This window comes from Aphanomyces astaci (genome assembly GCF_000520075.1).
Source record: "Aphanomyces astaci strain APO3 unplaced genomic scaffold supercont1.3, whole genome shotgun sequence".
NCBI classification, from domain to species: domain Eukaryota; phylum Oomycota; class Saprolegniomycetes; order Saprolegniales; family Verrucalvaceae; genus Aphanomyces; species Aphanomyces astaci.
Genome location: NW_009798266.1, coordinates 1,051,869 through 1,064,161, shown reverse-complemented (window position 1 = coordinate 1,064,161; position 12,293 = coordinate 1,051,869). Strand labels below are relative to the sequence as shown.

General features: G+C 57.4%; 3 protein-coding genes across 4 annotated transcripts; all 3 read left to right on the top strand.

Moving 5' to 3' along the window:
- The first annotated feature begins 45 nt into the window (after window positions 1-45).
- On the top strand, window positions 46-4,617 carry H257_01942 (hypothetical protein). The gene has a single exon (XM_009825408.1). The coding sequence runs from the start codon at window positions 93-95 to the stop codon at window positions 4,425-4,427; it is 4,335 nt and encodes a 1,444-aa protein (XP_009823710.1). The 5' UTR covers window positions 46-92; the 3' UTR covers window positions 4,428-4,617.
- On the top strand, window positions 4,592-5,958 carry H257_01941. 2 transcript variants are annotated; one of them, XM_009825407.1, is made up of 4 exons: window positions 4,592-5,196; window positions 5,263-5,339; window positions 5,391-5,495; window positions 5,549-5,958. In XM_009825407.1, exons 1-4 carry the CDS (start codon window positions 4,674-4,676, stop codon window positions 5,597-5,599), a joined length of 756 nt encoding a protein of 251 aa, XP_009823709.1. In that variant the 5' UTR covers window positions 4,592-4,673; the 3' UTR covers window positions 5,600-5,958. The 2 variants fall into 2 exon arrangements, with proteins under 2 accessions (XP_009823709.1, XP_009823708.1); XM_009825406.1 differs by having other exon boundaries at window positions 4,592-5,339.
- A 121-nt stretch (window positions 5,959-6,079) lies between these two features.
- H257_01940 (hypothetical protein) lies at window positions 6,080-12,240 on the top strand. Its single transcript, XM_009825405.1, has 9 exons — window positions 6,080-6,302; window positions 6,385-7,921; window positions 7,994-8,329; window positions 8,410-8,984; window positions 9,057-9,402; window positions 9,474-9,767; window positions 9,851-10,261; window positions 10,354-10,619; window positions 10,688-12,240. The coding sequence occupies exons 1-9, from the start codon at window positions 6,120-6,122 to the stop codon at window positions 12,110-12,112; spliced, it is 5,373 nt and encodes a 1,790-aa protein (XP_009823707.1). The 5' UTR covers window positions 6,080-6,119; the 3' UTR covers window positions 12,113-12,240.
- The last annotated feature ends 53 nt before the right edge of the window (window positions 12,241-12,293 follow it).

Here is a 12,293-nt window from a genome sequence, read left to right as displayed (position 1 = left end):
ATACGTTGTTAGGTAATGTGCGGAGGGGCTTAAGTGCGTTTTATACTGAGGCGACGACACACCTCCCTCGTCGTCCTCGCGTCTGTAGGACGATGAAGTCCGCGTTCGGAATGAAGAATGTGAAGAAGGAGAACCTGGAAAAAGGTCTCGCCGACATGAAGGAGATGGGAATCGGTGGATTGAGCAAAGGCTTAAACTTCCTGCGCACCGCGTCACAGACAGCGATGGCGCCAGGCGACGAAGACAAAGCCACGTCGGCAGCGTCGGCGTCTGCCCGCGCAAGCTCGTTCAACGGTAGCAGTGGCGTTGAGAAGCCCAAGATGTCGTATGACGAGCTCCTCAGTCTCAGCATGAAGCTGACAAAGCAGAACAAAGCATACAAGGCGGCGCTCACTCAAGCCTCGGACAAGTTGTTCCAAGCCGGGGAAATCGAGGCAAATTACTCGTCCCTGGTGCAGTTTGTGTCGGAAGATGTGGGGGTCGACCTCGTATTCGTGGAACTCAAGGTGCCACCGATGACGTCTGACGACAATGGCACCGGCGGGGATAGCACGAGTTACCCCGTCGAGAAACTGTTGGACGCGAGCGCCATGCGCCAACTGTATCATGCCCGAGACAGCGCGCGCGAACTCCAGGTGCGGGACATGGAAGACAAGTACGTCAACGAAATCAACCAATTGCGGGCAAAAGTGGAGACATCTCGGGATTTAATCAATCTGGACTCGCCTGCCAAGCAGACTCTACCTGATCCTGCGATCGCGTCCCTCCAGCAAGAACTCGAGTCGCTTCGCACGACACTCGAGGTTCAAGGTCAGGCCCATGCTGCCAGCGTGGCTGAATCCGACCTCGTCCGGCAGCAGCTCGAATCGCAGCTCCTTGACCTACAAGGCCAACTCTCTGCGGCCCAGTCCAGCTACGCCACAGACATGGCAGCCCACGTGGCAGCGCTTGAGAGCAAGGAGGAAGTTGTTGTGGGGCTCAAGCACGACCTGCAGCAGCAGCAGCAACTCATCCTGAAACTCCAATCCAAAGCCAAGGACTTGGGCGCGATGGGCCAACGCGTTCAAGTGCTGGAGCAAGAAAACGCAGGCCACGTCAAGGACATCCACCGATTGCAAACGATCGTGGCCACCCATGCCAGTGACGTGGCAGCGCGGGAAGCCACTGCAGAAGCAGCCCGCTCCAGCGAATTCGAGGCCAGCGCGGCGGAACTGTCTGAGTTGCGCGGCAAGAATGACGCCCAAGCCCTCCAGCTCACGCAACTGCATGCGGCGGTGGCGGAGCTCCAGACGGAGCTAGCGACTGCACGCGAGTCCCACCTTACGCAAGCCGACCACGACCAAGCGGTGCTACGGGATCGGCAAAGTGCACTTGACACTGTCCAAAGCCAAGTGCGTGCGCTGGAACAAGCTGCGGTGAGTCTTCGATCCGAGCGGGATGCGGACTCGGCTCAGTTGACGGAGCTGCGGGACCAAGTCAAGGACCTGACGACATCTATCGAGGCTAAGGCACGGCATGTCCAGGAGTTGGAGGCCACCATCCAGTTGCAGGCGGCGGAGTTGCTAGATAAGACAGCCCAGAAGGAGCAAGTCGCGGAGCAGTGGCAACACGAAGCGACGACGCTGCGCCAACAGCTGCACGACGCCAATGTGTCGCTGTGCCAACGAACGGACGACTACGACAGCGTCAAAAGCCAGCTGGTCGCGGCGCAACAGGCCGTGGCGGCCGACGCAAGTGACAAGGTGGCCATGTTGCAGCAAGTAGTGACGCACGAGCAGCTAAAGGTCCAAGAGCTCACGGCGAGTCTCCACGCCAAGGCGAGCCAAGTGAATGCGTTGGAATCGACAGTCGCAGACCTCGACCGCGCAGCGAGGGAAGCGTTGCGGCAAGCTGAAGCGGACAAGGCGGCCCACGCCGCGGGGGTGGAATATGCGACAAGGTTGCAAACGTCGTTGGAGCAACTTCAAGTGGACGTCGCATCGACCAATGCCGCCAAGATTGCCGTCGAGACGGAACTGGAGCGGCTGAAGGCGGCCTTGCAAGAGTCCGTGGCTGCTCACGAACGCAACGAATCGTGTCTAAATCAAGCAGCGACCGAAGCATTGGCCGCCAAAGTGGCAATGGAGGCGGAAGTCGCCCGCCTAGAGAACGCAGTTGAAGCCGCGACCACTCGGGCAGCGCAAGCCGAGTCGAACAAGTCATTAGAGGTGGATCGGTTGCAGCAGACGTTGGAGGACGCGCGAACAGCAGCCGTGGCGCTGGCAGACAAGGACCGCGCTGAAGCCGACAAGTTGCGCCAAGATGTGGCCACCCACCGGGACCAGGTGCTGGCGTTGCAAGCGCAGCTCGACACCGAGACGAGTCAACGTGTGGCTCAAGTGCACGAAAGCCAGACGCAGCTGGCCCAGTTGCAGGCGCAGCTAGAAGTCGCCACAAGCACCGTGCAATCGTACACGACCGAGTTGTCGTCGCATGTGGACATGATCCACGAAAAGGACGCGCGACTGGCGGCGCTGCAGGTGGCCTTGGACGATCAAGAGGCTCGATTGGCCGAATCTCGTCAGAACGGCAATGAAGTGGCCACCCTTCAAGCAAAGCTAGTTGCTATAGAGCAAGAAGCGGCGGCCCACCTCGCGTCGATCGATGCCTTGCACCAACAAGTGGCCGCACACCAGACAGAGTTGGCATCCGTCCAAGCGACTGCGGCGGCCACCGAAGCGTCTTTAGCAGTGGAATTGCAAAACGTGGCAGCGTTACGAGTCGAAGTGGAAGCGAAAACCGCCGACTTGCAACTCGCCCATGCGCAACTACAACGCCTCGACGAAGATCGGTTAAACGAACGGGAGCGTCTGCATGAGACAACAGCCGCCTGCCAGGCAGAGTTGGAGGCTGTCCAAGCGCGACTGGCGGCGGTGCAGAAGACGGCCGACGCGTATGCGCAGGATATCCAGAGCCAAATGGCCGCTGCCCACGACCGAGAGGAGAACATGGCGGCCCTTAAGCAGGAGATGCAACTCGCGCAAGCCAACTTGGGCCAGCGGCTGCATACGGCCGAGACGGACGCGAGTGCGTTGGCGAACGACGTGGCGAGGCTCCGGACCGAGTTGGCTGCGGTGCAGACCGAGCTAGCGTCGCGGACGGCCGAGTTGAGGGCCGCGCAGGATGCTGCGGATGCCGCCAATGCCGCCAAGGCGAATGTGGACGCCGAGTTGCGAGAGACTCGTGTGGTGGCCGCCAAGACTTTGGAAGGAGAAGTGGCGCGGCTGACGTTGAAGTGGAAAGAGATGGAGGGCGCGTGGGCCGCGCAGAAGGCTGAGAACGGCCGCATGGCCAAGGAAATGCATACGCTGCACAAGACGTGGTCCGAGAAGAACGCGCTGGCGGCGCGACTGCATGCGGAGAATGTGCAGCTGGGGGAAGCCAGCGCGGGGATGACGGCGGAAGTGGCACAGTTGCGACTGGCGCTGACCGACCAGAGCCAAGCGCTGCGCCAGGTGGAGGACGCGGTCAAGGAGCAGTCCGACGTGGCGGCCGCCCGTGCTTTGGACGTGATCCGGGTCGAAGCAGCGCTGGCCGAAGCCGCCGCGGCGCACGCGCGAAGGCAGGACGAGTGGCAGGGGACGCTCCACGCAATGGAGGTGGCGGCACGGGAACGAGAGGCCGACTTGCAGCAAAAGTTTGCGGCCGAAGTGGAAAAGGTGGAAGCCGATGGCCGCGCCAAGTCCAAGTTGGCGCGGCAAATGGTGTTGGAGAAGGAGGAGTTGATTGCGAGCTTGACGACCAAACTGGCCAAGTTGGAGGAAGACGTCCGGTCGGGGGATGCAGACCACCGCCGCATCTTTGAGCTGGCGTCGATGCAAGCGAACCGCGACGCGACGTCGCGGTCGCGGGAACAAGAGTTTGCCGAGCTCACGGCAGCGTTCGAGCAAGTCCGCCTCCAGAATGCGCAGTTGATCCAGGACAAGGAAGCGCTAGAAGACGACATTGCGCACCTCGTGCGCACGGAACGCCGGGAAGGAGTGAACATGGAGTATCTGAAGAATGTAGTCGTGCAGTTTATGAGCTTCCGACCAGGGTCGTCGCAGCAACTCAAGCTCATACCTGTGCTGTCCATGTTACTGCAGTTTACCCCCGAGGACATGGATGAAGTCCAGGCGAGTACCAAGCAAGCGTCTAGCTGGACGTCATCGTGGAGCGAGAAGAAACCCGTGCGAAACATCAATGCGCCGTCGCCCATCGTCATTCCTCCAAGGAAGAAGGTGGGAAGTCCGCGCTCGTTGAACAGTCCGAGCAAGTCGAGCAGTCCGCGTAGCAGTCCACGAGGGTCCAGTCCCCGGTCCAAGGCACGTCGAAGTATGTCGCCGCCAAAGCAGCGCGCGATGACGGCGCAGGAACCTTTGGTCCACCACGACAGCATCGACTTGTAGATGATGCGGACATCATGGTGATTGATTCCTTCCGCTGCAATCATAAACACGAAACCGTAGAAAAAAACACAGTAGTAACTTGGGATAGTAGGTGTTGCTTACTATTAGTAGTTTCAAAAATAGCTAGATGTTTGTATGCAAATCCTAAATCGTCGCTAGTAGGGATCCCATTACTATTACTAAAACATCGACCACACATCCGATCGTAGAGGTTACAACTGTACATACATACTCCAGCAAACCACCATGGCGATCCTGAACCCGAAGAAGATGAAGGTAAATGAGATCAAGGACGAGCTGGCGAAGCGAGGGTTGAGCCAAGCTGGCCTCAAGCCTGAGCTCATCCAGCGCCTCGAACTCGCGCTCGATGAGGAGGAGTTTGGAGGCATGGACGGCCCGGACTCGACTCCTGTCTCTGCCGCCGTGGAGGTCGAAAAAGTGGCCGCTCCCGCCCCGGTCGCGAAAAAAGCGGACTCTATCCGAAATCTCCTTAACGACGACTCTTCATCTGTGCAATCGCCCGTGGTTGCGGCGGTGTCTGCGCCAGTGAACGTCGCGGTGGTCGAGCCGTCGACGACGACGACTGCAACCAGTGCCTCCAATGTAGCGCCGACTGAAGTGCCTGCGCCAGTCATTGCTTCCGTCGTTGATAACACCCCCAAGGCGATCTCAGAGGAGGAAAAGAAGCGCCTTCGCGCCGAGAAATTTGGCATTCCGTTGTCGGAGGAACAGAAAATCCTGGAACGTGCCAAGCGATTCCAATTGCCGAGTATGAGGACTGATGATGACGATGCTGCTGCGCCTTTGCTCACAGACAAATCGGTGGTACATGTAGACAAACACGCAGATGACAGCAAGAAGCAGGACCGCGCCAAACGCTTTGGCCTTCCCGTGGCAGTGGACGCCGGCCAGGTAGGATGATGCATGCTCCTCAGAACGTCAAATGATCAAAGGGGAGAGTAGCTAGAAGAAAAGAAAGCCGCGCGCGCGAATCGATTTGGACTCAATGCCGAAGACGACAAGAAACTGAAACGGGCCATGCGATTCAATATGGAAACGTCCGAAACGGTCCGCGTGTCCTCGCTCGCTCAATGGGGTGGTGCTGATGCCTATGCATGTAGATCGACGCGAAGAAGAAGCAGCGCTCGGAGCGATTTGGGCTGTCGACTTAGTATTGTTAATTCACAGCGACTACTCATCCCTTGAATGCCATGTGGCTGGCTCACGCAATGAATGGCGCATCGTCGATTGTATGAAGTCGATGTGCGCAAAAGTGCCAAGACTTCTCCTTCATCGATCTTGACAGAACAGGCGGCGGCACGCTGCCGGGGCAAGATCCGCGGTGATGTGATGTTGGTTCATTCCTCGTAGCTCACGTGTAATGTGCTTCCTAACGAGAACCTTGACATGGAAGACTCTACATCGCATTCCTTGTCGTGAACCCCTCCAATATTTCCTTTCTTCGGTCGGGCTCCTTTCGGCACGACGGTTCGATCGGCGTCCCTTGGTGAGCGGCGGTTGGGATTTGTATTTACCTGTGAAAGATAATGTTCATGCTGGATGTACTGTACTGCAAGTTATCGAAAATGTACTCTCGAAGGGTATGTATTGTTACAGGTCTCCGTTGCCTTCGAAAGGTCACAAGACTTGGTTTTGTGAGGAAGTGGAAACAAGCAAGCGAACTGACGCCTCATGCAGCTGCGGCATCTCTCGACGGTGCTTCCGCCCACGGAGGGCATGTGCAAGGTCACTGCCATCGCATGGTCTCCAAACAATAGACGCCTCGCAGTCGTGACGGTGGAGCGTGTGGTGCACATGTTCGATGCCGCTACGGGCGAGCGCAAGGACAAATTCTCGACCAAACCGGCGGAAAAGGTACCACCTGCCACCACTGCGATGTATCTTGCTTGTGTGGTCATGGTGTTGCTGACAAAACATGTACCAATCCGCATAATAGGGCGACAAGAACTACCTGGTCAAGGCCCTGGCGTTCTCGCCCGACTCGTCCAAGCTTGCCGTAGCCCAAAGCGACAACATTGTGTTTATCTACAAGCTCGGGTTGGACTGGGGCGACAAAAAGTCGATTTGCAACAAGTTTCTGCAGACAGCCAGTGTCACGAGCATGGTGTGGCCGACGTCGCACCCGAACGAGATCGTGTTTGGGCTTAGCGACGGCAAGGTCAAGCTCGGCCAGTTGCGCAGCAACAAGCCGGCCACGTTGTACGCGACGGGGTCGTACGTGAGCACGTTGTGCACGAACGTCGAGGGCACGGCGATCCTGTCGTCGCACTACGACCACAGCATCTACCGGTTCATTTTCGACGACGTCAACGGCGGCAGCAGCCAGACCAAGATCGCAATCCACTCGTGCGTTCCGTACGCCTTGTCGTGGGGCGAGGCCATCGTCGCAGCCGGCAACGACCGAAAGGTCACGTTCTATGACAAGGACGGGGGCACGGTCCGATCGTTCGATTACTCGTCGGACGACAACTGCTGCGGTGAGTTTACGACGTCGGTCTTCAACCCCACAGGCGACAGCTGCGTGGTGGGCAACTTCAACTCGTTCTACGTGTTCAACTACCTCGTTAAGACCGACTCGTGGGAGGCGGTGGGGGTCAAGACGGTCGAAAACCTGTACTCTGTCACAAGTCTCGGGTGGAAGTTTGACGGGTCGCGCCTCGCCGTCGGGTCAGTGTGCGGGGCGCTCGACTTGTACGATGCATGCGTGAGACGATACCGATACAAGGGCAAGTTTGAGTTTACGTATGTGAGTTTGAGCCAAGTGATCGTAAAGCGCATCGCGACGGGCGCCCGCGTGATTGTGCGGTCGTCGTTCGGGTGCGAAATCACAAAGATCAACGTGTTCCAGGACCGGTTCTTGGTTGCCAACACGAGTAGCACGCTGCTGGTGGGTGATTTGGACACGGCCAAGCTGAGCGAGGTGCAGTGGCAGTCGACGGGGTCGGAGAAGTACATGTTTGACAACCCCGCCGTGTGCATTGTGTACCAGGCGGGCGAACTGTCGCTGATCGAGTACGGCCAAAGCGAAGTCCTCGGTAGCGTCCGCACCGAGCACTTGAATTTGCACCTTCTCAGCGTGCGCATCAACGAACGGCCCGTGCAGATCGTGCCCACCGACGGCAAGCCGCCCCCGACTCCCCTCGACGACAACAAGAAGATGGCATTTCTGCTTGACCTGCAGACCATCTCGGTCAAGGACATGCACAACCACACGTCCACGACCATCAACCACGACTCGCGCGTCGACTGGCTCGAACTCAACGCCCACGCCAACTTGCTGCTGTTTCGAGACAAGCGGCGCCAGCTGCACCTGTTTGACATGGACACGCAAACCCGCAGCACGTTGTTAAACTACTGTAACTACGTGCAGTGGGTGCCCGATTCAGACGTGGTCGTAGCCCAAAATCGTACGAGTTTGTACGTTTGGTACAACATTCGCAGCCCCGACAAGGCTACGATTTACCAAATCAAGGGTACGTATCTCATATTGTTTGGTTTTGGCACATACTAGTAGGAATGTTATTGAACGGCTATGGCTTGTGTAGGCGACGTCGAGCAAATCGAGCGCGGCAACAACCGCACCGAAGTGATCGTTGACGAAGGCATGAACACGGCGAGCTACCAGCTGGACGAGTCGCTCATCAACTTTGGCACGGCCATCGACGACATGCAGCTGCTGCGAGCCATGAGCATCCTTGAGCCGCTCGAGTTGACTCCTGAGACGGAAGCCATGTGGACGCAGTTGAGTGCCGAGGCGTTGAAGTGTAACGACCACCGCATTGCCGAGCGATGCGTGGCGGCGTTGGGGGATGTGTGTCGGTGCCGGTACTTGCGCAAAGTGAACAAAGTCGACTGGATGGAGAAGGGTCGCATGGGCGAAGGTACGTACCCGACTAGCCCCCCACTCCCCCCACCCTATTAATGATATATGACGGTGCCTGGTGTGACCATGTGGGTTTAGGCATGGTCCATTGGAAAGTCCGGTCCAAGCTGGCGCAGCTCAAGAACGACTACCGCAGTGCCGAGCACATTCTGTTGAGCCAAGGCCAAGTGGACGAAGCGATTGAAATGTACCAGATTCTGCACAAGTGGGAAGACGCGATTCGCGTCGCAGAGGCCAAGAACCACAGCGCCGTCGACACGATGAAGCGGCAGTACGCCGAGTATTTGCTCAGCTCTCGCCAGGAAGAAAAGGCGGCGGCGCTCAAGGTCAAAGAGGGCGACGTTGCCGCTGCGGTGCACTTATACCTCAAGGGGGGTCTGCCGGCCAAGGCAGCGCAGCTCCTCACCGAGCGCAACTTGGGCCGCGACCACAAGGCGATGCTCGAGAGTGTCGCCGATGCATTGTACGCGGCAGGCATGTTTGAAAAGGCGGGCGATCAGTTCGAGAAGATGGACGAGGAGGACCGGGCGTTGGCGGCGTACATCAAGGCCAACGCGTACCGCAAGGCAGTCGAGTTGAGTCGTCGCGTGTTCCCCGATCGTGTTATGAAGCTCGAGGAAAGCTGGGGCGACTACCTCGTCTCTCAAAAACAAGTACTTTGTGTCAGATAGTATTAATTGCATCTTTTTTTCGGGGTTTACACGCAGAGCGTGTGTATGTTTTAGATGGACATGGCCATCAACCATTACATCGAAGGGAATGTCCCGACCAAGGCAGTGGAGGCGGCGCTGAACTCGCGGCAATGGGCCAAAGCAGGCCAGATGGTCGAAACCCTGGACGACGACATCGCGCTGCCGTACTACCGCCGCCTCGCGCGGCATTATCAAGACGCACAGCAGTTTGAACAGGCCGAGCGGTGCTTCATCAAGGCCGACGCGGCCAAGGACGCCGTCGAAATGTACACGCGCGCCAACAAGTGGGATGCTGCGTATCAAGTGGCGCTGAATCACATGGACAAGTATGAGACGGAACGGTTGTATGTTGAGCAAGCGCACCGCATGGAACGTCAAGGTACAACACAAAATGATATATATCATTTTAGAGAGTGGGACAACGTAAAAATGATATATGGTCACGTGTAGGCAAGTTGAAAGAAGCGGAAAAGTTGTTTTTGACTGTGAACGAGCCCGACTTGGCCATCAACATGTACAAGAACCACAAAAACTACGAGCAAATGATCCGACTCGTGACAAAGTACCGCAAGGATCTGCTCAAGGACACGCATTTGTACCTGGCACAGCAACTAGAGCACGAAGGCAACTTCAAAGAAGCCGAACATCACTTTGCTGAGGCGGGCGAATGGCAGGCCGCGGTCAACATGTATCGTACCAACGACATGTGGGATGAAGCTATTCGCGTCGCCAAGTATCATGGAGGTAATTGATACTTACAGAACCACCACCATCGTCGTAACCAAGGCGATGTTTTTGATATATATATGTACATGCTACAATCACAGGTATCAACGCGTCCAAGCGAGTGGCGTACGCGTGGGCGATGAGCTTGGGCGGGGAAGCGGGATCGAAGCTGCTCACTCGACTGGGTTTAATCGAGCCTGCGATCGACTATGCCATAGAGAGCGGCGCATTCGAGCACGCGTTCGAACTCGCCCGCAACTGCGCGCCGAAAAAGGTGCCAGAAGTGCACCTCAAGCACGCATTGTTCTTGGAGGACGAGGAGCGGTTCAAGGAGGCAGAAGAAGAGTTTATCAAAGCTGTGAAACCCCGCGAAGCCGTCGACATGTACATCCACCAGCAGGACTGGCAAAATGCCATGCGCGTCGCGGAAACCAACGACCCGGCCAGCGTCTCGGACGTGTTTATCGCCCAAGCGAGGCTCTGGGTCGAGCGCAAGGAGTTTACTCGCGCCGGTCGGTACACTGCCCAACTTGATTGTATCCCCCTTGGCTTGGAGCGTGGAATGTGTCTGTGACGATAGCATTATTGTATTGTTGGTTGGTAGAGGGGTTCTTTATCAACGCGGGCAAGCCAGAGCTGGCGCTCGCGGCGTACACGGAAGCCCTCATGTGGACCGACGCCATGCGACTAGCAAAGCGGCACTTGCCGCATAAACTGAGCGAGGTCAACATGGCCCACCAGCGCGCCATCTTCTCGGGGGGTGCCAAGACCAAGGAAGAGTTGCTCGAAGCGTGTGAGATTTGGGTGTCGTGCCAGCAATACGTGCAAGCGATCGACGCATACTTGTCGATTACAATCGAGCAGTTGGATGTACGAACCACCGTCCACCACCCATTCCTAGCTTGATTAACATGTGGGGGGGGTTGTTTTGTATGTAGAACCCCACGGGCCTGCAAGAAATCTGGGGCCTCGCGGTCGAACTCGCGTCCAAGCACGACCGCGGCCGATACAAGTCGGTGGTGGAGGAGGTGGCGTCGCGGCTGCTGTCCATGTCCATGTTCGACGCAGCCGCCGACTACTTTAAATCCATCGACAAGATGAGCGAGGCACTGGACTGCTACCTCCGGACCAACAACTGGGTGGCCGCGCAAAAGATGTGCGAACAGCACGCGCCGGAACTGTTGCCGCGCCTGGAACGTGCGCAGCAGGCGTCGGCATTTGGGTCGCCCAGCGATTCGAAGAAGGAAGATAAGGCCGGGTCGAGCGCATCTGGCAATAGCAATTCCCACCGCGAAGATGACTCCAAGGACGCCAAGGGCAGCAGCAGCATCATCACCGACGCCAAGGAAAGCGGCGCTTTGTCCGAAGCCAAAGAAAGCGGAAACGCACTTGAAGTGTGGATGCAGCGCGGCGAATGGGATAAGGTGCTCACGTCCGCCGCCAAACACGGCCCAAAGTCGCTGGCCAAGTACCTCGTGGTGCGGTGCTCGCGGCTCGTAGAGCACGACGACGCGGATGCTGCAGTCAACACGATCAACCAGTACGGCATTCCACTGGAAGCGGACGCGCTTGAGATGGTGCAAGTGGTCGTGAAGAAGAGTCTCGGGTGCGCGGTCGCGGTCGAGTCAACTCCAGAGCACGCCGCGGCGGTGGCCACGATCGTCAAGTGCCTGCGCAAGTTGATCAAGGAGCTCAAGGCGGCCAAGGACATGGGCACCGTAGCCAAGATGGAGCAGTTCCTCCTCATCGCGCACTACTGCTCGTTCAAGTACGCCGCCCAAGCGGCTGGCCTGCCAGACATTGCATGCAAGATCTCCATGTCGCTACTCCGGTTCATCGGCACACTGCCCGCGGACAAGATGTTCTACTTAGCCGGAGCTGCTTGCCGCGAAAAGAAGTGGCTCAGCCCTGCGTTTGTGTTTTTTAACCGGTATTTGGATCTGACGGAAGCGATCGACGACGGCACGACCAACAACCTGGACAATTCAGACTTTTTGGGCACGGATATTCCGTCGCCAAGGGACTTTAACGTGCCCGAGGACCAGTACCTCCCCGACGACAGCGCTCGGGAAGAGATCCGCGACTGGGTGCTCACCATCTCCATGGACCAGCAAGTGCAGGAGAAACTCCCCGAGAAACCATGCCCCAACTGCCAAGCGTCCATCTACGAAGGCAATCTCCAGTGCGCAGAATGCAAGACCAAGTTTGAGTCGTGCATCATCACTGGGTTTCCCGTCGGCGCCAAGACCACCGTACATTGCACCAACTGCAAAGTCATCGCCGACAGAGAGAGCTGGAACAAGTGGATCAAACAGTTTGGGTCGTGTGGGTGGTGCTCGGCGCCGCAAAAGATGAGTTATTAAAGCGAACACAACCAGCAGCAGCAGCAGCAATCCTACCCTACGTCGAGATCCGACATCCTGCGTCTCCTATCGACCTCCCCTTCATCCTTAAAGTCTATAACACGTACATCATCTGCATCGTCTACCCACTTGCCCACATCATCGTCACGGTCACGTGCAAAGTCATCTTTCACAACAATTT

Coding starts and splice junctions, on each gene's coding strand:
- H257_01942 (XM_009825408.1), top strand. CDS start 93: ATGAAGTCCGCGTTCGGAATGAAGAATGTGAAGAAGGAGAACCTGGAA.
- H257_01941 (XM_009825406.1), top strand. CDS start 4,674: ATGGCGATCCTGAACCCGAAGAAGATGAAGGTAAATGAGATCAAGGAC. Junction 5,340..5,390: donor TGGCAGTGGACGCCGGCCAG/GTAGGATGATGC, acceptor AGGGGAGAGTAG/CTAGAAGAAAAGAAAGCCGC. Junction 5,496..5,548: donor ATATGGAAACGTCCGAAACG/GTCCGCGTGTCC, acceptor CTATGCATGTAG/ATCGACGCGAAGAAGAAGCA.
- H257_01940 (XM_009825405.1), top strand. CDS start 6,120: ATGCAGCTGCGGCATCTCTCGACGGTGCTTCCGCCCACGGAGGGCATG. Junction 9,768..9,850: donor CGTCGCCAAGTATCATGGAG/GTAATTGATACT, acceptor CTACAATCACAG/GTATCAACGCGTCCAAGCGA. Junction 10,620..10,687: donor TTACAATCGAGCAGTTGGAT/GTACGAACCACC, acceptor TTTTGTATGTAG/AACCCCACGGGCCTGCAAGA.